Source organism: Xylona heveae (genome assembly GCF_001619985.1).
Source record: "Xylona heveae TC161 unplaced genomic scaffold L228scaffold_1, whole genome shotgun sequence".
Lineage (NCBI taxonomy): Eukaryota > Fungi > Ascomycota > Xylonomycetes > Xylonales > Xylonaceae > Xylona > Xylona heveae.
This window is the reverse complement of record NW_017264193.1, coordinates 710,154-735,608: the sequence shown is the minus strand read 5'-3', so window position 1 is coordinate 735,608 and position 25,455 is coordinate 710,154. Positions and strand designations below refer to the sequence as shown.

Sequence of the window (25,455 nt, the reverse complement as noted above, 5' to 3'; positions counted from 1 at the left end):
TGGCACCATGAAAAAAAAGGGGGGGGGAATTGGGGGGGACGAGAGAATTGTAGTATACATGTGAAGAGGTCAGAGATTTTGGGGGGTGGGAAAGAAAAGAAAAAGAGAAGCGAAGGGGAGAAAGAAAAGGAGAAGGAGAAGGGGAAGAAATGAGACGTTATGCGCCACGAACATGTAATCTATAAAGAAAACAGATGAACGAGAGGGAAGAAGGCGATGCGCTGTGGAACATGTCACGAGAACTAGCAAGAGATGTCAGCGAAAACTGATGTGAACGAAGAGGGGGGTAGAAATAAAAGGGAGAAGAAAAGATATTGTACATACCTTCCAGCGGTTGCCACAGACGGTACACTCGCAGAAAGTAGTCATAGGTTCATCAGCCGAACGGGTCTGTGCTTGACTATAGCTGACCTTCTTCTGACCGCACTTTCCGCAAGTGAAACTGGTGGAGATACTTCGCTCAGCTTGAGCAACCATCGACTCATTCATCAGCTCCTTCTGGATCTTGGCATCTTCGGCCCGCTTTTCTGCAGACTTCAGTTCATCGCTGGACATTGAGACAAAGCGTGACGCAGAGAGTTCTCCCGTGAGAATGCGCTTCCGTAAGCCGGGATTGGACTTGTTCTTGAGGTTTTGGAAAAGTGACCGTATCTTTGCCCTGTAGTCCTGACTAACTCTACGATTGAATTCACCAAACGCAGCTTGCTCAACTTCCACTGCTCTCTCAATAATGCGTGAAGGAGCTAAATAAAAGGTTAGCAACCGTTGAGAGCCCATTACTCAAAAAGATAGTTAATATGCAAATTGCAAAAGAAAAACCTTACCATCTTCGGACATATACGCCAGTCCATTGTAGATAAGCACAAGACACTTATCTCTGACAGCATCTCCAGTGCGATCAGTGTTTACTTTATCAGTATCTGCAGTTCGCTTTTCAGGCGCTACTGTGAGAAATGGCTCTGCTGGCTTAGGTGAAGATCCCGTAGATCCTCCATTCGCTGACCTCGCAGGTGACCCGTTCGCCTTCTTTCCCGGTGAGGCTTTGGCTTTGTTGACGTCTGACCGCCATTTTGAAACAATTTCTGACGCTAGTCGCGCAACCGCTGGATCCTTGTGTTGTTTCGATCGGTTGACAATGATACCAATACGCGTTGACTAACACTCTGTAAGCTTGGCTGCGTGTTAAATTCCAGGGACGTATGAAACATACTCGGAGCAGATCCTCTGTAGCGGCAACATTCTTCTTCAAGTCTTCGAGCAAATCAATGATGACCGAGGCGGGTTCGCCATTGGCTCCTGCCTTTTGCAAAGCTTTTGCGCGAGTTTCAATCTCCTTTGCGTCCATTTTTGGATATGCGAATGCCGTTCGCTTGTATCCACTCCGGTCAAGCGCTGATGTGCCGTGAGCGCTGCTTTGACTTCGCGTAGGGCGAGAAAAATTGGGCAAATTCTCTAAAGGCCGGTAATTCTCGAAAAGCTTCTCGAGCGCCGCTTGAGCCCTTTCCTGCAAAACCTTCTGTGAAAGTAAACGCCTATTAGTCTCTCTGATGCTATGCGGAGTCGAATCAGAAACAACGGTGGTAAAGCAAGCTGGCAGTGTAGCAGAGTCTGGGAACGCTTCAGGGGCATAAATGAGGCAGTGACGCTTGCTGTTTTGTGCTTGGGCGGACGAGCAATCCGCATCTGCGGTTGGCAAGGTATCCTCTGCTTTTATGATCGCGCATCCGGTTTGAGTTTCCGAGTCGCCCCTGGTTGTCCTTGTCGCAACTTTATGTTCGGGAAACAGAGGCTTCTCCTCCTGTTTTGTCCATGAATCTGGCATCTTTATGTATTATGTGTCGAAATACCCTCGTCTCCTGTTGCTTCTTTCTCTTCCCAACGCCATGACCAAATAGGAGCAGTACCCGTTGGCGGAATATTGAGGATAATGCCTTGAATGAGACGGAAAGTCGTTTCTCCTAGCCCAAGCCTTGACGATAAATTACCGCGAGGAAATTCGTTGACTTGCAAGCCGTCTTCTTCGAAAGCGTGTTCGCGCCAATGTATCCAAGCTCGCGTCATTGCGCCCATTTTCAGTCGAGCCAATTCCAGTGTGAGTCGCGCCTTCCGTGTAGAGAACTGCCAGATCGAAGCGGAGCCGTAGGGGCACTCTGAACAGCGGGAGATTGTCTTCCCTTAAGTGGGAAGGAACGCTGGTGAAACTTGCAGGAGGGAACAGGCAAGAGCGAACAACAATACAGCAGCGATAACTATATAAAATGTTGCCAGACTTACCTATGAACGATCTAGAAAGAAAACCGAAAAGTAGACTGATAAGAGATCAATCAACTCGAGACTGACAAGACAAACGTCCGAAGCTGCGAAATAAGCAAAATCGTAAATTCAGAAAGATTGATTGATGGCACCTGAACAAACGAAAGTCAAACTATAGAAGGTGTCGCGCGACTTGGAGTATCCCAATCAGGAAATACTAGCGACGACGTTTAAGCTCCAACCCGGTGAATCCAACGGCGGGGCGGAACATCTGAAACCAACAATAGTACAGTACTAGCCCATAAATGACGGCAATTTCCACAAATGCCACCCCAACCATCCTCCGGACCACAAAATATATTCATGGATAACTCAATGAGAAATTGATATTAGAACTTGTATTTTGGCATATAAATAGAGTAGATAGTGACTTTAAAGAATATCAATTTATTATTGCTAAATCCTGGGTCAGTATTTTGTGTACCATCCACCTGCTGCAATTACTGCCTCGATCCGTCGGGGCATACTCTCCACTAAAGAAACAAATATTTCCTCACTAATTGCATCCCAGCCTGCCTTCAAAGCATCAAAAAGTCTTCTCTCAGCCCTCCAATCTACCGATGTATCGTCAAGGAGCTCTGGATGGTGCTTATAAAGCCATTCTTTAAGCATATGCCAGGCGTGCTCTATAGGGTTCAAATCTGGTGAGTACGGGGGCCATTCCATCACTGGTATTCCATGATCCTGAAGCCATTGTCGCGCAATTCTTGCCCGGTGTATTGAGGCATTATCATGCATGAAGGTGAGGCCTGGCTCATAGATCTGGGGGATCCCTTCTTCAAGAACTGAGATATATGATGCTGCACTAGAGCCACCCCGAGCGGAGAGGGGATCTCCTGGCATATCAATTAAATCAGTCCTCCCACCAGTGTAAAATCCACCCCAGACCATGATGGTTAAGTCCCTGCCCTTGCTGTATGGTTGAATCATAACTTTCTTCCATTTTTCATGTGGCTTTCGGAAGACCCAGCAGCGCTGTTTTCCTGCACCACGCTCCACCAAACACTCATCTGTCCATATGATGGAATACCACTCCTGAACCCAGTCGCGACGTGCCAAACACCATTCATATCTCTTCCGTGCAGCCTCAGGACCAAGCCGGGGCTTTTTTTGAGCGATCCATTTTGAAATTCCAGACTCTCCAAGCATTCTTTTGATGGTGTTGCAGGAGACATCAAGCTGAACTTCTTCGATCAATTGCTTATAATTTATAGTTGGGTCTTTGCGAATTAATCGCTCAATTAGTCGTATTGATCGATCGCTCAACTTTTTAGGCCGTCCAGGACGTTTTTCAGGGCTTGGATTGCCTGTATCATGGTAACTTTCCACCGTACGTTTGACAGTGGAGTATGGTATTTTGAACTGCTTAGAGATCTCAGCATTCGTATGCTTCAGTTTTGAGGCCGAACAAACTGCAACGCGTTCAGAGTTACTCAGCTCTCTCCGCCTAACAATATTGCTGGCAATTGGAGCCAGCGGCCTCCTCAGCATGTTGCTGTCTATTGTTGAATAAAAATGCTCATGATGGTGGACGCGACGCGTCGGAAGAATTGCCGTGATTTTTGGCGAGGTACTGTAATGAAACATTCAACCAGCCCGACATTGCAGGAGGGAAAATGCTTAAATGGAATCTCTACTCTATCATGAATAAAGTTGAATCGAATCTTGTCTATTGTGGCTGAATTGAAGTGAAGCAATCTCAATCTCTGGAGGTTGATCCTGTTCACCTCACTCAAATATAATCATCCTATTCTGGATAATAGCAACCGGGAAGTTTAATTGTGCACATATTATGTTCCAAGCTCGTCAATATCTATTTGTCCTGAAAAATACAGAAATGGCATGCTTAAACAGCATAATTATTTTTTCTTTTTAATATTTATCAGCGTACGGAGTAAAGTCATGCATTGATGACTTCCTCGTCTCAGACTGATGATGTCATGACTCTGGGAGTTGATGACAGAGACAATGCATATATGGAAATTATTGACATTATTAAAGACGGGTAGGATAGTGGTTTCTTCTCTTTGAATTGCTTTGGAATTTGCAATACGCAGCCATGGCAGAGGTTCACGCGTTGGATAATTATTATCTTGCCATTACCCTCCTGATAACAATAGGGTATCAAATGTTTTTCTTTACAATAGCTTATGCAAAACAATTCGACAAATTAACAGGTAATACCCTGACCCAAACTTCAATATAATCTGGCCTATTCTGATACATATTTCAGATTTTGCCGGCGGTTCAAATTTTGTTGTGCTCGCGGTCGTAACACTGGCATTTAGTGGTCATCATCACGCTCGCCAGATTGTTACTTCCCTATTCCTTATCGCCTGGGCTGTTCGATTGTCTGGTTTTCTTCTTTTCAGAATCATCAAGACAGGAAAGGATGACCGCTTCGACGACAAACGCGGGAAATTCTGGTCCTTTTTAGGCTTCTGGGTATTCCAGATGCTATGGGTCTGGACTGTCTCGCTGCCTGTGACAGTGCTGAATTCTCCAAATGTCACGCGCTATCCTCAACCCAAATTTGGCACAGGCCGTGATATTGCCGGAATAATCTTATACGCCCTCGGTTTTGGTTTTGAAAGTATCTCTGATATTCAAAAATACCGCTTCAAACGGAGACACTCTGAACCTGGCGCCTTCTGTAACGCTGGATTGTTTTCTTGGAGTCGCCATCCCAATTATTTCGGAGAGATTATCATTCAATTTTGTACGTTTCTTCAAAGTATTTCCCCCCGTCTTCTGCCTGCATTTTGCTGACATTCATTGCCAGCAATATACATGATAGCTGTGTCACCTGCAGCGTATGGGTATGTCCATGGCCAGGCCTATAACGCCTTGTATGCCACCATCCTGGGGCCCTTCTTCCTCACTATTCTTCTACTCTTCGTCTCCGGCCTACCACTGCAGGAAAGGCCTACGGCAAAGAAACGCTATGAGAAAGGGACCAACTGGGACGCTTATGCAGAGTATTTACGACGAACGAGTATCCTTTTGCCTTTCCCGCCTAGCATCTACGTTCATATGCCTACCTTTTTGAAGAGGACTATCTTTCTGGAATTTCCCATCTATGTATTCGACCCGGCAAAGCATGGAGACGGCGGGAAAGGTGTCGACTCATCCGCCCAGAGTGGTCATGGTCGTCTGTCCGGTGACGGTGAGGAGGATGGCCGCCGTCTAGTGCATGACGGACAGAATCAAGTTTAATACAAGTCTTTTGTACAACCTTCAAAACTGAATCAGAGGTCTTTCGAGTGATCGTCACTCGTAATCGGACTGGAAATGGACCGAACATTATTGTTTGTTTCTGGCGAAATTATGTCGTCTTTTTGCCAGGAGACGCTTCCAAAAAAAAAAATTGGAATTGTGACAAGAGAGGCCGTTAAATTTATTGATAAGTGCCATACAGAGTAGACTAGATTATTGTCTTCAAACCAGGCTTTAGGTTTATGGAACATACCTCGGTATTAATAGTACAGTCGCACCTCCTTAAGAGTGTAAGTTTTGCCTAAAACGAGCTTTTGGTTTATTAAGAGTTTTAGTGCCTAAATTTTTAACAACATCCGTAATGGTGTAGCGGTAACATCGGTCGCTCTCAAGCGATTTCCTCAGGCTTAGCCTGAATGTGGTCTCGTGTCCCGACCAGCCCGGGGTTCGACTCCCCGTTACGGAAATCATTTTTTGGCATTTTGTTTGCTTTTTGACGTTAATCATTTACTTTTTTACAAGTGGGAGGGAAGTGGGAGGGACAACTGAATTAGAATCCTTCATCTTCTTTCCTCCTTTTACTATGTGAGCAGCAGGTTGCTGGTAAAGAAACATGAACTGTTGCAAGCAAGTTTATATGAAAGGAATGTTTTGAAGGAGATAAAATAAAACGAATTTGGATATAGTCGTTGCTTCATCTGTTCTAAGTTTATCATCCGCTTGCGGTTGTAAAAGGAAATGCCTACATGCAACACAGTAACAGCAAGTAGAGGCAGACTTTAACTTAGATCTCACCAAACGTACGCAACAAAATTTAATGGTATAATGGCGACAAGGATGCAACGGTACATGAAAGAACTATATCTTTTATATATGCACGTAGTTTTTAAAGCATTGACTATTCACGGCACTGCAATAGCGTGCGAGTCTGTCGCAGAACGCACATCATGATAATGACACACGCTCTATCCTGCAACATATATGCTTCGAGGCCAGCAGTTGGGATGGAGCAGCTTGATACATCGCTCGAGAGATGAGATGCCCACGTCTGGGGAGGTGCGAGAAGGAATTATCCTAGGAATTGTAATGGTTGAAAGATTCCCCGGTCTGTTCGTTTCAGAAACCTTGCCTGGGACTGCAGCATTGGCCCAGGGCGTATGGCATCATGTGACTGTATCTCCGGTGCCTCGGGCAAGTAGATGTCTCTGCTTGCCAGTGATGGCAAGAGGAAGCCTCCGCTGTCTTGCCCAGGATGCCAGGTCAAGGACTCCGATGTGCCACGAAAAGACTGTGAGGCGCACGGAACGCTCAGAATCGAGGATGAATTCATCCTTTAGCAGTTTCCGTGACTTGCTGTATGGGGTTATTGCCAACTGTGGCGTCCAGCTTGGCTTTCTTCGCCTGTCTCTTCTGCTCTCGTTTAGACAGAGCTGGAGCAGGTTTGGCAAGTTTGGCAGCTTCAGCCTCGCCGCCTTGCAAGGCATCTGCTTTTCGCTTTTGGGCGCCATCCTTTTTGTTCTTTTGATCCTTCGGCGCCCTTTTCTCGCCTGCATCGACCACGTCAATCACACCTTTGTAGCTTCGCCTCTTCATCTGAGCTGCTACGACCACGCTCCTGGCTTCTCTTCCGACGGCATCGCGACCCTTTTCTTGCCCTAAGCCCCAGACAGCAGCTAAATTAATCACGTCCCAGGGTCCCCTACATCCTACTGATCTTGTTGCTCCGCTGCTGATGACCAGCCCTCGAGCTCGAGTGGCGCGGATTATTTGAATGGCATTGCTGATCAAATTGCGTCGAGCATTATTGTCAACGGCCAATATCCCAGGTGAATAGCAGAGCTCGAATTTAATGCCGCGTTGTAATGCAGAGGACAATGTCTTGAATTTGAAGTGGAATGGATGCCGCACCGTCAGGTCGAGAGAGATGAGGTCGCATTCTAGTGTTTGACACGCCTGCTGGAGGCACTTATCCGTTGTCGGACGAAGGGCGAGAATATCGTAAGAATTGGAAAGCGCTGATAGGCGGTGGTTCTGCGAAGGGTCCGAGAGGACAAGGGTACAGCGACGGTGAATTGTGAGATCTTCAGGCGTGGAAAAAGGTAGCTCCTTCGGAATTGGACATGTCTGCATATGCAGTGAGTAAGAAAATGATTTTTTTGCATTTCGCAGAAGTGAGGATAACGTACAACGTCTGCCGGAATTTTTCCCGACAACGTATGTGTTAAAGCGACTTCATTGTAGCCCACTGGCGAGAGGTTAGAAGCTCTGCTGAGGTGGAATTGTAGGCTTCTGGTGTGGTCTTACGTTCATGTAGAAAGGACAGTGTTCTTGGAACCTCTGGGTCATCAGCGCTCCAGGGAACATTCAAATCGTAAAACATTTTGAGAGGCGCATCGACCAGCGACAACAGAGAAGCTGTTGACATCGGAGCAATAATATTTCGACCCAGTTGAGACCAAAGAGCTTAGTCTAGAATTATGGAGGTTGCGGATGCTTAGTCAGCTGTTCTGGAGCGTCGCATCACTGTCCTTAGCGAGTGTAGGACGCACGCCCAGCCAAACTCTCCGAGATATCAAGCTTGTGAGCCTCAATTTCGAGATCTTACCCCGCCATCTACCCCGGTGGCTATAGTGGAGGTGAGAGCAAATCCACCTACTCTATAGCCTTTTGAGAGGCAACATACAGACATACCTTTTACCCTTTCGCTTTGTCGCTTTTGAGGGTAACCTTCCTCGGCCGCCAACATGGCGCGTGTCTACGCCGACGTCAATCAGCAGATGCCCCGGGCATACTGGGATTATGACAGTGTCAATATTTCGTGGGGTGTCCTAGAGAACTATGAAGTTGTGAGGAAAATAGGTGCGCAAAGTCCTTGCGTTGTTAGCCATGGAACGATACGCTGACTGTGGTTGGTGGTAAAATCTAGGACGGGGGAAATACTCGGAAGTCTTCGAAGGCATCAATGTCGTCAACTACCAGAAATGTGTCATCAAGGTGCTCAAGCCCGTCAAGAAGAAGAAGATCAAGCGAGAAATCAAGATCCTCCAGAATCTGTCTGGTGGCCCAAACGTGGTTGCTCTTTTGGACGTGGTCAGAGACAATCAGGTCAGTCGGTTTCATTGGCAAAATCATGATATTTGTGCTAATCATTCGCAGAGTAAGACGCCTTCTCTGATCTTTGAATACGTCAACAATACGGATTTCCGAAGCTTATACCCCAAATTTGTCGACTTTGATGTTCGGTACTATATATTCGAGTTGCTCAAGGTATGCTGCTGTGTCTACTGAGGAGTTTGAAAATGTCGCTTATAACCATGCTAGGCGCTGGATTTCTGCCATAGCAGAGGTATAATGCATCGTGATGTCAAGCCCCACAATGTAATGATTGACCACGAAAAGCGCAAGGTTAGTGTCCTGGATGTCCTTGAATGCCTTTTACTTTTTGGCTAATCAGGAGTAGCTGCGGTTGATCGACTGGGGTCTTGCTGAGTTCTACCATCAAGGCACAGAGTACAATGTCCGTGTGGCATCCAGATACTTCAAGGGACCAGAGCTTCTAGTGGATTTCCAGGAGTACGACTATTCCCTCGACATGTGGTCTCTGGGGGCTATGTTTGCCTCAATGATATTCAGAAAAGAGCCTTTCTTCCATGGAAACAGCAACTCCGACCAGCTGGTGAAGATAGCCAAGGTCCTTGGTACCGATGATCTCTTTGACTACCTGGAAAAGTATGACATCGAACTTGATGCTCAATATGAGGACATCCTGGGAAGATTCCCGAAGAAGAGCTGGCACAGCTTCATCAATTCTGAGAACCAGAGATTCGTCAGTAACGAAGCTATTGACTTCCTTGACAAGCTCCTGCGCTATGATCATCAGGTATATGATGCCTCCCGTCTCCTCTATTTGACTGGATTGCTGACTTTGCACAGGATCGCCTGACTGCCAAGGAGGCAATGGCCCATCCCTACTTCAACCCGGTGCGCAATGCGGCGGCACAAAATCACGCAACCTAGTCTCCACAATTATGTTTTGCTTCTTTTCACTATTTCTTCCATATTAATGGACCTGCTTTTCCCGCCTCATGATTTCACGGCCATAACCCTCCCGCTCGGAACACTCCGACTTGAATGCTTCCAATTCTTACCGAGGAGGACCACTCTTGAAAGACTTTACACCCTACCATTTCGACTTCAATGCATCAGGGGCCTTTGATACAAAAGATGGACTGGTTAGGATTTTAAGGTTCGGCAACACTCAGCGGTGGTTGATATGAATTAATTGCCGGTTTGCTCAGCGTGTCTCAGCCATGCGTTAGAGGGTCAGATTCATTTTTTTGTATATATATCTGATATCATGCCATTGTTATACCCATTACCTACTAGTCATCCAAATATGCTCATCAATGGTGTGAAGTTGTCGTAAGAATTTGATACAGACCACAGATGCTGGGTTTGCACCATGGCAAGCTATATGTGTTTGGGGCAACAGATTTAAAGATAAGGTGAGGCCCTGCGAGGGGTCCCTGCCTTGACATGGAACTAGCCGTTTTAGGGAATGAAACCTTTACGGTGGACGATTTATATCTGACGCACCAACCCAGGATTCAAGCGCATTGGATTCCAAACGCCCCGCATCCCAAAAATCTGAGTCATTGGCTTCTGTTTACACTGGCCAGAGACTCAGTTGGAGTCACTCACTTAAATAATCATTTTTTGCGTAGTCGTCCGTAAAGCGGTTCACACTCTAGTCCGCGTTTAGCGACAAATCCCGAGACCAGATATTCCGCGACCCTCAGTCATTGAGGGTGACTACACAAAATTCTTTCTAGAGCGCTATTGCTGCGCGCTCCTGTCTGGAAGAGGTTTCCTGCAATCAAATTTCGATACAGCATGGCTACAAATTCGGGTTCTAGCAATCCAAGTGAGTGAAGCCCCCGCCTACCTGCAGTCCCCAGATTCATGTTCTAGCTAATACTTAGAGCAATTAGTTGGAGAGAAGACAGGGCCTGTGACAGGACAGCCTCCCTCGGTGCCAGCTGAGACGAAAGCCGCCATTTCTAACGCCGCCCAGACGAACGACCCGACTGGACAGCACGTGTCTGGCAAAGACGGCGGTGACAAGAATGAGGGCAAGAAAGTGAAGTCGGAGAAAGAACGTACGGATACCATGTCCAGTATTTCCAGGCGCAGCTACGACTAAATGCTGACACTTTGTTAGTGGAGAAGGAGCGGAAGAAGGCCGAGAAGGCAAAGAAATTCGCCGAAAAGCAAGCCAAGGCCCTTAACGCTCCAACTGGCGGGGCGCCATCAAAAGCGAAGGAGAAGAAGGCAAAGGACAGCGCAAAGGAGGAGGCGCTTCCGCCTTACGTCGAGGAGACTCCTCTTGGAGAGAAGAAGAGTACGATGAATTCGGCCCTGTTTTGCGGCAAGAGCTTACGCCATTTGTTTAGTTCTCAAGTCTCTCGATGATCCCTATCACAAGGCCTATATTCCCGGGGTGGTAGAGTCGGCATGGTACGCATGGTGGGAAAAGGAGGGCTTCTTCAAGCCCGAATTTGGACCCGACGGAAAAGTAAAGAGCAAGGGCTATTTTGTCATTCCGGAACCGCCGCCGAACGTTACTGGAGCGCTCCATATGGGTCACGCACTCACTACAGCCCTCCAGGACAGTATGATCAGATGGTATGAAGAATACATTATGCTCAAAGCTCAAAGGTTCTAATCATCTTTTAGGGCTCGTATGAAGGGCCTGACGACGCTGTGGCTCCCGGGTTGCGATCACGCCGGTATTTCTACTCAGAGTGTCGTCGAAAACATGCTCTGGCGGCGACAGAAGAAGACGAGACACGACCTTGGCCGACCAAAATTCGTTGAGACTGTTTGGGACTGGAAGGAGGAGTACGTATTAATGAGTAACATCTTGAGTTTGTACACCATTTACTCACTGCGCGCGCAGGTATCATGCGAGAATCAACTCCGTCCTCCGCCGAATGGGCGGCTCCTTCGACTGGACTCGCGAAGCTTTCACCATGGACGAGAACCTCTCTGCGGCCGTCACGGAGACCTTCGTCCGACTTCACGAGGAAGGCATTATCTACCGTGCCAACCGTTTGGTGAACTGGTGTCACAAGCTCAACACTGCTCTCTCGAACCTTGAAGTCGATAACAAGGAGTTGACAGGACGAACTCTTCTCGACGTACCTGGCTATGAAAGAAAGGTCGAGTTCGGTGTCATCACGCACTTCCAGTACGAGCTGGAAGGGACGAATGAGAAGCTCGAGGTTGCCACCACCCGTCCGGAAACCATGCTTGGTGACACTGGTATTGCGGTTAATCCCAAGGATCCGCGGTACCAGCACCTGATTGGCAAGAAAGCCAAGCACCCGTTCGTTGATCGCCTGATGCCCATCGTTGCGGATGATCACGTCGAGATTGGCTTTGGTACTGGCGCTGTCAAAATCACCCCAGCCCATGACCCCAACGATTTTGCTATTGGTCAACGCCACAACCTTGAGTTTGTCAATATCCTCAATGATGATGGTACTTTGAATGCAAATGCTGGAAAGTACGAGGGTCAGAAGCGGTTCGATGTCAGGTACACGGTGGTGGAAGACCTTAAGGCGCTTGGCCTCTTTGTTAAAAAGGAGGACAACCCCATGAAGGTCCCTCTCTGCTCCAAGTCCAAGGACGTTATTGAGCCCATCATGAAGCCCCAGTGGTGGATGAAGATGCAGGGTCTTGCTGATGCTGCCGTTCAGGCGGTGAAGAACGGTGAAATCAAGATTCGTCCAGAGACCGCCGAGAAAGACTTCTACAGATGGCTTGGAAGCATCAACGACTGGTGTCTATCGAGACAATTGTGGTGGGGTCACCAGGCTCCCGCCTATTTCATCGAGATTGAAGGCGAGAAGGGCGACGACAGCAACAATGAGCTGTGGGTTACCGGTCGGACTGAGGAGGCGGCAGCTGAGAATGCCAAGGCCAAATTCCCTGGAAAGAAGTTCACTCTGCGTCGTGATCCCGATGTGCTAGACACTTGGTTCTCTTCTGGCCTGTGGCCTTTCTCGACTCTTGGATGGCCCAAGAAGACGCATGACTTCGAGAACCTCTACCCCACATCCGTGCTCGAGACTGGCTGGGACATTCTCTTCTTCTGGATTGCCCGTATGGTTATGCTGGGTATTAAGCTGACCGGTCAAGTGCCGTTCAAGGAAGTCTACTGTCACTCACTTGTTCGAGACTCGGAGGGCCGAAAGATGTCCAAGTCCCTTGGTAACGTCATCGATCCTCTGGATGTCATGCACGGCATTAGTCTCCAGGCTCTCCACGATAAGCTCCTTGTCGGTAACCTGGATCCCAAGGAGGTCGCTACCGCGACCAAGTTCCAGAATACCTCGTTCCCCGACGGTATTCCCGAGTGCGGTGCTGATGCTCTCCGGTTCTCCCTCGTCGCTTATACGACAGGTGGTAAGTTAACTTCAATCTATGAAAGTGTAATAACGCCCGAGGTAAACTGACGATTATCAGGTGGTGACATCAGCTTCGACATCAAGGTCATGCACGGCTACCGTCGTTTCTGCAACAAGATCTACCAAGCCACCAAATACGCCCTTGGCAAGCTCGGTGATGACTTTGTGCCTAAGCCCACCGCTGCAAAGACCGGCAAGGAGTCTCTCGCCGAGCGCTGGATCTTGCACAAGTTCACCACTGCCGCGAGGGACGTCAACAAGGCCCTCGCTGACCGCGAGTTCTCTCACTCCACCTCCATCATCTACCAATACTGGTACAACCAGCTTTGCGATGTTTACATTGTAAGTCCTCGGCCCCTTCTGGTCTATGGCCTGACCAGACCTTTCATCTAACACCTTTATTTTTAAGGAAAACTCCAAGGCGATCATTCAGGACGGCACCGAGGAGGAAAAGCGATCCGCCAAGGACACGCTGTATACCACCCTCGAGGGGGCTTTGACCTTGATCCACCCCTTCATGCCCTTCTTGACTGAAGAGCTCTGGCAGCGCCTCCCCCGTCGACCCGATGACAAGACTCCTTCCATCGTCAAGGCTGCTTACCCTGAATATGACGCCAGCCTCGACGACCCGGCTTCCGAAGACGCGTATGAACTCCTTCTTGGCGTGTCCAAGGGTGTCCGGTCGCTTATGGCCGAGTACTCCATCAAGGAAGAAGGCAAAGGTGAGTTTTTTCCCCCATTTTCCCATACTCGCCCATTCTTTTATTCCGGTTACCCTATTCAAAGAATTGTAACCGTTCAACGTACATCGGAAAAGCATAACTAACGATGACATCCCCAACTCAGCCTATGTCCAAACCTACGACGACACGAGCTACAAGACCGTCAGCGACGAGCTGCAGAGCATCCGCTCCCTCTCCGGCAAGGGCGTCAGCTCCATTGAGATTCTGTCAAAGGACGAGCCTCGTCCCGCCGGCTGCGTCGTCTTCGCCGTCTCTGCCCAGGCTGCGGTGTTCCTGCACGTCAAGGGCCGCGTCGACATTGACGCCGAGATCAAGAAGACTCAGACCAAGCTCAAGAAGGCGGCCGACGGAGTCTCCCGCCAGCGCAAGATCCTCGATGACCCTGCGTACCAGAAGAAGGTCAGCGCCGAACTGCAAGAGGTCGAGCGCAAGAAGCTTGCCGATTTCGAGGCCGAGCAGAGAGGCTACGAGGAGACTATTGAGCAGTTTGAGGCACTCAAGCTTGAGTAAGGTTACCGCTTCAATGAGCCAGAGTCTCGATTAGTGCATGGGGAAGGAAAAATATATGTGGAGACAGACGTGACAAATAGACAATCAAGGCAGGAAATGGATGTCTTATGCCTCACGAAAAGTGAAAATAAAGAAGGTAAAATTCAAGATATGCTGAAATCTAAAGACATATATAAAGTAGATTAGATTGCTTTGCAGATCTAAGAGAACCAAAAAAAATATATCAATTTCTCTCTTCGTTTAACCTTCATATTCTCACTTTTAACTTGTTTGCAAATTTCCAACTGTGAGTGGATGGGAGTAATGCAAAGTGCAAGGACTTTCATATTCAAAATGATCTACATGAACATTGGGCTGATAAAGACATGATACAAAATATAAAATTTAACATTGATATTTAACGCTTCTTCAGAGTCATAGAAATCCAGATAGCTCGTCAATTAAGATCTCAAAACGCCAAGCACGAGAAAGGGCATATATTACACCCAGTGACTGAGAAGAAGTACGGCAAGCGATTCAGATGCATTTTCTATACGTCAAGCGTCACCTTCTGGCCCTTGACACGGCCGATGACGACCTCAGGGGCGTACTTGGGAATGACTTCGTCATCGTGAAGCATTTCGAATTCTGCAGATTCATTCAGTTAGTCTCAAGTGGGTTGCAAGAGGAGCAACGAGATGGGGATGAAATGGCCATTAAGAGAATTCAGATTGAAAATGAAAACGATGATATGCGCGCTCACCTTCGCTTGCGTCTTTACCCATATGGGTATACAATGCCTGAGGACCGCCGGGGTGCTCATCGACCCAGTTCGTCAGGTCCAAGACGATACCCTTGACGGCAATCCATAGGTCTTCCTTTTTATTGTGTTTCTTGACTTCCTCCAGAGTGAACTCCTTGTCGGGGATCTTGAATTCCTTTGGTGCATTGGGCTTAGATACCTTTCCAGGATCCGAGCTATCTGCAGCGGAGCCCTTCAACACCGGAGCCGCTGATGTTTGGCTCTGTTGGGCGATTGTGCTATCACCTTGGACACCGGACTGGTTGCCCCATTCAACCGCAACTTTGCCTGGCTGCGAGGGGTCAATGTGCAGAGAGATCTGACCGAGACGCTGAGCAGCGGTTGATGTTCTGCCGGTCAACAGCTCCTGGAATAGATAGCGGGAGGCAGAGTCTCCGGCAACACGTCCGTAAACAACACATCCGAGCAGTGACGAACCACCAAGTCTGTTAGCGCCGTGCACACCGCCAGCAAGCTCACCACAGGCAAAGAGACCTTCAAAAGGCTTGCCTTCCGAGTTCAACACCTGCGCTTGGTCGTTGATCTCAATGCCGCCCATGGTGAAGTGCAGCACGGGCTCCATCAAAGCGACATGGAAGGTATCGCTGATATCTAAGGGCAGGTTGTGGAAGAAACGCTTGCCGTAGGGGTCCTTTTCCTTTCCCTCAGCGATGGCATTGTACGTTTTGAAGGTCTTTTGCAGCCTCTCCTCGCCGCAACCAATTTCCTTGGCCAGCTCTTTGCCGGTCATCTTCTTCATGAGACCACGCCCAGAGTAGTGGCGGGTGTGGAAGTCCAGTACATTCGATGCTTTGGAGTTGAGCACGAGGCGAATAGGCCACTTGCCCTTTTCCTTTTCCTTCCACATCTGACCAGAGACATAATCACGATGACCGAGTTCGTCAGAAAAGCGTTCACCGTCAGAGTTGAGAAGCAGACCGCCCTCTCCACGCAGCGCTGTAGTAGCATGTTAGCATTGAGCGTCAAGAGCAGTGAACACTATTAGGGCATACCTTCGGCTGCAAGGAATTTCCACTTTGAGCCAGGGTCTTTCGGATCGATCAAACCGGTGGGGTGAACTTGCACCTTGTCCAGATCGATTCCGTTTCCTCCAATCTCCATCAACATCTTGAGCCCGTCGCCTGTGGCGTGCTGTCCGTTTGTGCTGGAGAGGCCATAGGTATCTGGCCGATACTTCTTGAGCAATGAAGACTCGGAGAAGTCTGCTGCGTAGCCACCAGTAGCCAGGATAACGGGACCATCGACAACGTGATTTTCTCCGTTGTATTCATAAGTGACACCAGTCGCCTTATTTCCCTCCTTGTTGACTTTGACCACGCGAGCCTTTTTGATGAGCTGGACACGCTCCGGTTCCTTCTCGGAAAGCTCCTCGATGCGCTGCATCAGCGCATATGTGATTGCCATACCCGGGAATTTTGCATCATGACCACGATGGGTCCTCGGCTGCGAATGACCACTTCACAGAGTTAGCAAAGGAAGTGTTGACTGCCAAAGAGCAAAATGACTCACCCTAAGCGGGATACTAGAGTAAGGTCAAGGTTGAATACGTCTTGCAACCACTCCACCGCGGCAGCAGATTTATATGTCAACACCTTGATAAGGTCGGGCCGAGCTTTGTCTCTGGCCGACTTGAGGGTGTCATCATAAAATTGCTTCACGCTGTCTCTAATATTTTGGTCGACTTGGGTTCTTGTGAGAGCTCCATTAATACCAGAGGTCGCTTTGGTTGAGTTTCCTCCAAAGAAGTCTATAGATTTTTTAGGCACAGGTCGTGTGAGGAGCTTGCGAGGTACGACATACTGTTCTTATCAAGCAGCACTACATTTCCACCGGCAAGATAAAGCGTATGGGCAGCACTCAAGCCGGCCACTACACGAGAGTAATATGGTCAGCATATATTAATCTTCTCGATGAAGTCATTAAAAATGAAGTACTTACATCCACCACCGACGACTATTACCCTAGGAGCCATGTTTGCGAGGACAAGAAATAGACAATGTATGAAGAAAGGATTTGTGACGACCGCCGAAAAGGGCAAGGAAGTAAAATATATATAACTCCGAATCCTCTAAAAGACAGCTCATAAAAGGCCTAGGGAAGGTGTAAGAAAGGAGTCTTGGAATCATCAATGGAGGTCTTTCAGATGCTATTCGACCTGCGGCACCCCTCGGGCCACTGGAGGCCGAAATCCCATGATTCTGTGGGGAACAAGCCGAGGAACTTGAGAATAACCGACTAAGTCCAATTCAGGTACAGCGCAGCCGATAATTCAGCCAATGACACGCCTGCAGAAGTCAGCCGAACCTGGAACGATTTTGCGGAGAGCGCACCAGCTCCATGTTTCATCCCACGCTGAGATACACGCTTTCCCCCCTCATGTACCTGGGATCTCTAGCAAGGGCAGAGAGTGACATTTCTCCAGGGCGATGTGCATATCAATATCACCTAGAAAGCATGACTATGCGTCAACATCCTCTTCTGTTCTATTCATGTTTTTGGGGCAATACACCGTACTCATGCATCAAATCAATTATTTTCTTTCAAGCTCGTCATGGGTACATGTTGACAAGGTTCAGAGTACGGTATCCTGGAGCAAAAGCATGTGAAGGGAAGAGCACACTCGCACTGAAACCTTGCCTCGTCAGATGACTGCTGACCGTATAACAATCATCCGCAGCTATTGCAGTTGCCGCGGCAATTTCCGTATTGAGCGAAGGCCTTGTCGCTTGCGAGGCCTGAGAACGTGCCACCATCTCGCTTCAGAACTGAGAAGCCTTCGTTGGCTTCCAGGGTGGCTCTCTGACCAAGTAAAGTGCTCTAACCTTAATTGCTTATTTCATTGCCTGTCGCGCTGGGAGACCAGCTTTCTTGACCGCCCAGTGGCACTAGTCTTGCTTGGATGGTTCTGCCAGGGCTAAACCTACCCGTACTGTAACTGAGGTAGGTTTCTTATATAGTAGAACAGTACAAATGAGGACTTCACCTTGCGATGATACACAAAAGACCCTTTCGATATTTCCTCATCTGTGATGCTGCTTTTTTGCTTATGAACTCCTGCAAATCTGCAAATCAATTAAAAAATTTCTCACATCCTTTTAGGGTCATGCATCAATATTTGATCAGAGAAAGGGGGAGCTTGGACGTGTCAAATGGTGATTTCAAGTTCAAAATGGATTTCCATACAAAAGAATTTTGACTCATTTATAGGACTGTTAGTTTCGATTTAATTTACTTATTAGTCATTATCATTACTATTTTTTTTTATTTTTTTTAATTTTTTTTTTGTCAAATAAAAAACCATAAATTGCTTTATTGATTATCTAGCTGAATATTTGCAGTTTACCACGTACATTCTGAATATATGACCAAGTTCGCCAACAATATCGGAAATTTATTGGCCCTGGATGCCTGTGAAACAAGGGTTGCAATCTTTCACTTCATCACAGCGCGCTGCCATAACTGACTACACATTGATATAAAGGCGGATTCACTCTCCGCTGAGACCCGGGTAAAAAGGCTTCTGCATCGATAGAAGAATAGTGCAATGAGATAAAATCTCTAAATGTTCTTACTGCGGAATGAATTTCCTGGCAAATCGACTTCACAACGTGGCTAAACACATAAGTCTCGTAGATAACTTTCTGACAAAAGAGAATCTTTCAGTGTTAAAAGTTAGTATGTGTAACTATACAGTCGAATTAGCAGTCAACACGGTGGCATGCTAGAAAATCTCCAAGCGGAAAATAATTGCATCAGCAGTGAAGAATATATGAGCGTAGTATATCTAACCTTGTTTATGATTTTCTGTATGGAGGTACTTGTCTTTAAATTCTATTTGACTGGCGCTGGGCTTGACAACGCCAGACCACTCTAGTTTACTAAAAGCTCATTTTCATATATCTCACATAATTCAATCAAAATTTATTACGGTAGTTGACCGAACACGCTTGATATAGCTGTTTCCAGAGGTGGAGGCCCTAAATGATGATTTCTGATCTCTCGTTTGGATATCGTCATCTGTCATGATTGGGGAAGCGGAATCTTGCAGATGGTTTTACCGACGCCTGTAACAGCTTAGCGCGCCAAGACGGCATTCTCCAGCTCAGGGCCCGTCACCGATAGGTTTAGTGCGCTTGCTTGCTCTCACCAGTCTCCTTCGCACTCAGGGTGATGCGCTTTATGGCCGCGAGCATTTGATCTTTTTCTAAGCCTGGAGACACAAATGCATCTTCTAGGCGCAAGATCGATCATATTCATTTGATCACTCCGCACTCCTCCTCTTCCGGAACTCTTTCCTACCGTGGCGGGTAGATTCTGGCGCAGGAGGGCAAAAGCATCATCCATTGATCCGCGTCCGCAATTACAACATATCCGCGCACCTTTACGACTATTGTGATTTCATCTGGTGCGCTCCGCTGGTAGCCTGGTTTTCGGAGCTAAACACGCTCTTCTTTTCTAACCGTTGCAAGCGTATTTTTTCGACCAAAGTTAGGCTTCCTTGGCGCGTCGGCCTGAGGTTGTCGGACGCAATACACGATGAGCTCCAGTAAAGACAGTTGGCCGCCTTCAGCTGGCGCTGGCTCAACGGGGGCTCCTCAGCATACTGATGGCGGTCAACATCAGCACCAACGTCCACTGGGAGGATTTGGGTGAGTTGATTTCAGCTTTGCTACCTGACACTTTTCTGATCACAGGCGCTTCATGGGCGCCTCATTATTTTCAATCCTGCCTTTGCTCAAGGCATATCCTGAGCGCCAAAGAGCTGACAGATGCTAAAGTTCAAGTAGTTCTGGACAGCAGAATTCGCCTGGTCAGCCAGGTGTTCCAGTGCTTCCTCCTCCTTCTGGTAAGCAAGAGATCAAAAAGCTGTTCCATGTCACTACTGGAGCAAAGCTGACGGGACAATCATAGCATCGTTTTTCTCTCCCACTCAACCTAACCCGCACTCGTTGCCCACCATCGCGGGCTTGACCCAACCGCCCTCCGTATCTCCTAGCCAAGGCCCGTCACATACGCAGCAGCCGCAGCCGCAGCAACCGCCTCCACAACCATTAGGGGGTGCTCCTCATCACCCTGCGCAGCAGGGCCCCGGTTACTCTCTACCGGCCATTGGGCAAGCCGTCCAAGCACCACCTTCGACGCAAACGAGTATTGATCGTGAACGTGAAATGCGAGATCGGGAACTACGAGAGAGGGACGCCAGAGAGAGACAGCGCCAGCAAGAAGAGGCCGCAATGCGTGAGCGCGATATGAGAGAGAGGGAGCATAGAGAAAGGCAGCAGCGTGAACAGCATGTGCCTCAGCCACATCAAAATCATGCTGGATCTATCCCGATCCATCAACCCGTGGCTTCCAAAGTTCCGACTGTCATCCATGGGCCCAACGGGATACTCTCGAATTTGGGATCAAGCGCAGGGCCCACACACCCTAGCAGCCATCTTGGGGGGCCAAGCAGCCATGGTAGCGTGTTTGGGGGTCCGCCGCCTTCGCAGATGGGCGAAGGGGCTTCGCGGTCCATTATGCAACATCCTGGACAAGGGCCGCAACCAAATCAGCCCCAGCAACAACCGCCGCAGGCTCAAGGTCAGCCACAACCGCAAATGATGGGCATTGGCTCGGCTCAAGGTCCCCATCAAATGCCTGGTGGTGTTGCTGGTTTGCCGCAAGGGCAGCAGCCGATTCTTAACGTACATATCCAAGATTATTTGTGTGTCTCTTTGGCCTCGAGCTGACGCGTTTCGCAGGATGCATTGAGCTACCTTGATCAAGTCAAAGTTCAGTTCGTTGATCAGCCAGATGTTTATAATCGATTCCTTGATATTATGAAGGATTTTAAGAGTCAAGCGTAAGTACCATGCCAGTGATAAGACCTGGTCCTTTTTTTCTGACGCCTGTCAAAGGATCGACACGCCTGGAGTCATTGATCGCGTTTCAACTCTCTTTGCCGGCCATCCAAATCTAATTCAAGGATTCAACACTTTTCTCCCTCCGGGCTACAGAATCGAGTGCGGCACCGGAGATGACCCAAATGCGATCCGGGTTACCACTCCGATGGGGACGACGGTATCCTCAATGACGGCCGGGCTTCGGCCCCCATCGATACCTCCGTCAGGCAGTCTCGGCCCCGGCGCTGGCCCCCATGTGGCGAGACAAGCTTACTATGATCAGGTTCCTCGTAGTGCCAGCACCGCCTGGGGACAAGGGCCTCACGGGGCAGGCGCCCCTCCAGGAATTTTCGACCCGAGGGGACCAGAGCCAGTTTCTGCCTATGGATTAGTTGGTGGTCTCAGCCATGGCGGCCAACCCGAAAGCCAAACTCAGCGAGAGCAACAGATGATTGCCGGTCCCTCAGCGGGCATGTCTCACCAACAGGAACCCCGAGCAATCACGCAGCTGCAGAACGCTGCCGCCGCCGTGCCCGGCGGAGCAGGGCCGAGGCAGGCAGTTATGCAAGTTTCTCCTAACGGCGTGTCGGGAACCCCGCTACCTTCTTCTGTGGCAGGTGTTAATGGGATGAGCCCCGCTGGCCAAAGTGGGTTGCCCGGATCTGAGAAGAGAGGCCCAGTTGAATTCAATCATGCCATTAGTTACGTCAACAAGATCAAGGTGAAGAATTCTCCCATCATTACTCCAGTTAGCTCCGGCCTAGACCTCGACTGACAATCTTTCAGAATCGCTTCGCCTCTCAACCTGAGATATACAAACAGTTCCTAGAGATTCTTCAAACATACCAACGGGAATCGAAGCCTATTCAAGATGTCTATGCTCAAGTTACACACCTCTTCAACTCCGCTCCGGACTTGCTGGAAGATTTTAAACAGTTCCTGCCCGAGTCGGCGGCCCAGGCCAAGGCCCAGGCGGCGGCGAAGCAAGCTGCAGAAGATGCTGCCATTCTCAGCAATGTGCGCAATGATCCGTCTTACCTAGCTGGAGCGCATTCGCTTCCCGGCCAGCAGACACCGGGAGCCCAACGGGTCGAAGCTCGGATGCCGCCTGTTGGCAACTTTGCTCCGCCGCCAAGCGTGGGTAAGGAAAACAAAAAGCGTCGTGCTCCCGTCGGGGGCCAAGTGGCCGGTATTAGCACTGGAGGTGCTGCTCCCTCCCAACCAGCCGAACTTGTTGCAGGCGGGGCAAACCTCGCGGCGAAGTTTGGCAGTGTACAGGCTGGAAGCTTAAGCAAGCGAGCCAAGACACACCATAAGCCGAGCCAACCTGAAGCTCCAGCTGTATCACCAACTCTTACGCCTGCGCTTCCGGAGCCGTTACCACCAACGTCTAGCTCGGCAGCATCGACTGAAGAGATTGCTTTCTTTGACCGTGTCAAAAAGTTCATCGGCAACAAGCAGACGATGAATGAGTTCTTGAAGCTCTGCAATCTCTTCTCGCAGGACTTGATTGCGAAGAATGTACTAGTCCATAAAGTCTCAAGCTTCATCGGCGGAAATCCAGAGCTGATGACTTGGTTCAAGCGATTCGTAAGATACGAAGGAGGCGATGAAGTCATTGAGAATAAACCAAGGCCCGAAAGCGAACGGGTCACTCTCAGTAATTGTAGAGGCCTTGGCCCCAGCTACCGACTCCTTCCAAAACGAGAGCGGTTGCGGCCTTGTAGCGGACGGGACGAACTTTGCTGGCAAGTTTTGAATGACGAATGGGCTTCACATCCTACCTGGGCCTCCGAAGACTCCGGGTTTGTCGCTCACAGGAAGAACATTTTTGAAGAAGGACTTCATCGCATTGAAGAGGAGCGTCATGATTATGACTTCAACATTGAGACCTGCTTGAGGACTATACAACTTCTGGAGCCCATCGCACAACAAATTGCACTCATGTCCGAGGAAGAGAGGAAAACTTTTACTTTGCCCAAGGGTCTCGGTGGACAGAGCGAGACCATTCCTCAACGAGTGATCAAGAAAATTTATAACCGGGAGAGAGGCCAGCAAGTCATTGATGACATGTTTTTACGACCCTGCGCTGTCGTCCCTATTGTCCTTTTCAGGCTAAAACAAAAAGCGGAAGAATGGAAAGCCAGTCAGGTAGGTCGCAAAGATGGGGCTAAATATGATTTCAAAATTGAGAGACTAACCTGTCGATTCTATAGCGTGAGTGGGATAAGGTCTGGCGAGAGCAAACTCAAAAAATGTACTGGAGGAGCTTGGATCACCAAGGCATCCACGCTAAGCAAGCAGATAAAAAGCGTTTTCAAACGAAGACTCTGCGCGAAGAAATCTACACCAAGCTCGAGGAACAGAAGCGGCAACGGCTTATCCCATGGAGCACTGTCCCGAAATACCAATTCGCTTACACCTTTGAAGATACCGAAGTCATTCTAGACGCTGTGCACCTGCTCCTGACTCACTTGGAATATGCGCATCCAGGCAATGTTTCCGACCATCAAAAGTTGAAGAATGTCATTGAGGACTTTATTCCGGCTTTCTTCAGCCTTGACCCCGAAAAATTTCAGCAGCACATGAAAGACACCTATCTCAATGGCTCTCCAGCCAATGAAGATATGGAAGATGAGACCCCGGGCTCAGAGGAAGCACCGTCTTCGAGAAGTCGTCGTGGCCAGAATGCAAGCAAATCCGACCTTCTACGTGGAGTCCTCCAGCGAGGTCGCAACAGCAAATCTTCTCGCAAGGAAAAGGAGGGAAGTGCTATGTCTGGAAGTAAAGAATCCACTCCGGACATTAGCTCCGCCGTCGAAGATGAGATCAGCAGACCTGTCGAGAACGGAACAGGCTCTGTCACTCCTACTGAGACTACGGTTGAAAAATGGATTGAGCATCCTGTGTCTGGCAACATTCGCAGCAAAAGAAATGTTCCGCCGAATGGACCCTACAAACGAGACACGTACAATCTCTACTGCAACTTGAACGTTTATTGCTTCTTCAGAATGTTTCAAGTATTGTATGAGCGTCTATCCCAGATCAAGCAGTATGAAGACAATGTCCACGAGGACATTCGAAGAGCAATGCTTCCGAAACCGGCGCGTGACCTTAAGGCCATCGATAAGCTTCCTTCTGACTTCTTTGAGGACATAAGCCCTAGTGCAAACTATTATCACCAGGTACGGAGGATGTGCGAGGAAGTTGTGAAAGGAGAGATGGACATGAGCCACCTTGAGGACGCTCTGCGACGATATTATCGGCCGGTGGGTTGGCAACTTTACACGTTGGAGAAGCTCCTCAGCACGTTGACTAGGTTTGCTCTTGCAATCTTGATCAGTGATGCCAAGGATCGAAGCAACGATATAATTAATCTATTCCTGAAAGACCGAGAGAAGGAGGAGACCACTCACCAGACGGAATTGAATTATCGAAAGCAGGTTGAGAAGTTAACCAAAGATGGGGACATATTCCGCATTACTTATGTAAGGAGAACAACATTTCCACTCATTTTTCTGCCAACTAATATATGTAGAATGCCCCCACAACAAAAACTACTGTTCAAGTCTTCAAGAAGGATGATACGACCTTTGACACTGATGAGTTGACCGCGGAAGCGAAATGGTCCTACTACATCTCTTCGTATACTATGGTTGAACCGACCGAGGGTATTCCGCTTGAAAAGCTTCGCATGCCTTTCCTGAAGCGCAACCTCCCACCTCAATCGGATTCTGACACTGAACTTGCGGCACGATATACGCCACAAGAGACAAACGAGAACCTCGTCATCCGTGTCTGCGTAAACAGCTATAAAATCCTTTATGAGCCAAACACCACGGAGTGGTGGTATCACGCCCCGAAATCGGTCTCTGAAAACGCCGAAGTCTCCCAACAAGCCGAGCGAATCAAGGAGAAGCGGAATAGCAGGTTTCAAGAGAAGTTTATCATGAACAACGAATGGATGAAAGGACTCAGTCGTGATGAAGTCGATCGGAAGAACGAAGATTTTAATACTTGGATCAGGGACGGGGTGACTGCCAGCCAAAAGGACGGAAGTGGACCAGTCAAAGACGATGATGAGGCTATGGCGGATGTTTAGTTGTTTTTCGCTCGTGGTGTGCTGAACCTCCATTTGTCGACGAAACCCTGCAAATCAATGACTGTCTATTTCATTTTGAGTTGAGTGGCGTTTTGTGTCAGGTCGGGTAGGACACCCTTCAATCTGGATAATTGCGGTTTGTTTACTCTATTCGTCTTACCAAGGTGATGAGGGATACCTTCAAAAACTTTCCATGTATCATATATATAATTGTCAACTGCATCATGCCTTACAAACCCGAATTTTCCTTTATTGCTATCTATGCTTCACCCGAAGAGTGTTCGCCGTAATTATGAGGACAAGGTGTGACGTTAGTATGATACACGTGACTGCGCGTTGGTTTTCGCGTCGCGGAACTCCATTGCACTTCTTTCTCGTACTGGAGCAGCTATCAAGTAAATACACCGAAGGA

General features: G+C 48.5%; 7 protein-coding genes and 1 non-coding gene across 8 annotated transcripts; 5 read left to right on the top strand and 3 right to left on the bottom strand.

Annotated features, from left to right (window-relative positions):
• Nucleotides 1–255: 255 nt before the first annotated feature.
• Nucleotides 256–1,345, bottom strand: L228DRAFT_206783 (transcription elongation factor S-II; the record flags this gene model as incomplete). Its single annotated transcript, XM_018329690.1, has 3 exons — nt 256–743; nt 825–1,155; nt 1,211–1,345. 3 exons carry the CDS (start codon nt 1,343–1,345, stop codon nt 256–258), a joined length of 954 nt encoding a protein of 317 aa, XP_018191661.1.
• Nucleotides 1,346–4,372: 3,027 nt separating this feature from the next.
• Nucleotides 4,373–5,615, top strand: L228DRAFT_216205 (DUF1295-domain-containing protein; the record flags this gene model as incomplete). Its single annotated transcript, XM_018330109.1, has 3 exons — nt 4,373–4,490; nt 4,547–5,032; nt 5,096–5,615. The coding sequence occupies 3 exons, from the start codon at nt 4,373–4,375 to the stop codon at nt 5,527–5,529; spliced, it is 1,038 nt and encodes a 345-aa protein (XP_018191660.1). The 3' UTR covers nt 5,530–5,615.
• Nucleotides 5,616–5,884: 269 nt separating this feature from the next.
• On the top strand, nt 5,885–5,995 carry L228DRAFT_t20. The gene has a single exon. It is a non-coding gene; the product is annotated as a tRNA-Glu (tRNA).
• A 409-nt stretch (nt 5,996–6,404) lies between these two features.
• On the bottom strand, nt 6,405–7,950 carry L228DRAFT_242509 (PHP domain-like protein). Its single transcript, XM_018331450.1, has 3 exons — nt 7,834–7,950; nt 7,716–7,774; nt 6,405–7,653 (listed from the first exon to the last, which is right to left on the bottom strand). Exons 1-3 carry the CDS (start codon nt 7,907–7,909, stop codon nt 6,856–6,858), a joined length of 933 nt encoding a protein of 310 aa, XP_018191659.1. The 5' UTR covers nt 7,910–7,950; the 3' UTR covers nt 6,405–6,855.
• Nucleotides 7,951–8,099: 149 nt separating this feature from the next.
• On the top strand, nt 8,100–9,913 carry L228DRAFT_242508 (casein kinase II alpha chain). The gene is made up of 6 exons (XM_018331449.1): nt 8,100–8,388; nt 8,456–8,634; nt 8,686–8,796; nt 8,851–8,934; nt 8,990–9,409; nt 9,463–9,913. Exons 1-6 carry the CDS (start codon nt 8,274–8,276, stop codon nt 9,544–9,546), a joined length of 993 nt encoding a protein of 330 aa, XP_018191658.1. The 5' UTR covers nt 8,100–8,273; the 3' UTR covers nt 9,547–9,913.
• A 216-nt stretch (nt 9,914–10,129) lies between these two features.
• L228DRAFT_257590 (valyl-tRNA synthetase-like protein) lies at nt 10,130–14,465 on the top strand. Its single transcript, XM_018334001.1, has 9 exons — nt 10,130–10,453; nt 10,521–10,688; nt 10,751–10,930; nt 10,983–11,214; nt 11,266–11,430; nt 11,489–12,999; nt 13,060–13,343; nt 13,411–13,723; nt 13,848–14,465. Exons 1-9 carry the CDS (start codon nt 10,423–10,425, stop codon nt 14,252–14,254), a joined length of 3,291 nt encoding a protein of 1,096 aa, XP_018191657.1. The 5' UTR covers nt 10,130–10,422; the 3' UTR covers nt 14,255–14,465.
• A 318-nt stretch (nt 14,466–14,783) lies between these two features.
• Nucleotides 14,784–17,028, bottom strand: L228DRAFT_251917 (Flavocytochrome c; the record flags this gene model as incomplete). Its single annotated transcript, XM_018333658.1, has 6 exons — nt 14,784–14,881; nt 14,997–15,992; nt 16,049–16,512; nt 16,566–16,803; nt 16,857–16,925; nt 16,995–17,028. 6 exons carry the CDS (start codon nt 17,026–17,028, stop codon nt 14,784–14,786), a joined length of 1,899 nt encoding a protein of 632 aa, XP_018191656.1.
• A 2,200-nt stretch (nt 17,029–19,228) lies between these two features.
• On the top strand, nt 19,229–25,273 carry L228DRAFT_225794 (hypothetical protein). The gene is made up of 8 exons (XM_018330396.1): nt 19,229–19,705; nt 19,835–19,902; nt 19,968–20,743; nt 20,801–20,901; nt 20,957–21,662; nt 21,728–23,092; nt 23,158–24,429; nt 24,480–25,273. Exons 1-8 carry the CDS (start codon nt 19,593–19,595, stop codon nt 25,041–25,043), a joined length of 4,965 nt encoding a protein of 1,654 aa, XP_018191655.1. The 5' UTR covers nt 19,229–19,592; the 3' UTR covers nt 25,044–25,273.
• The last annotated feature ends 182 nt before the right edge of the window (nt 25,274–25,455 follow it).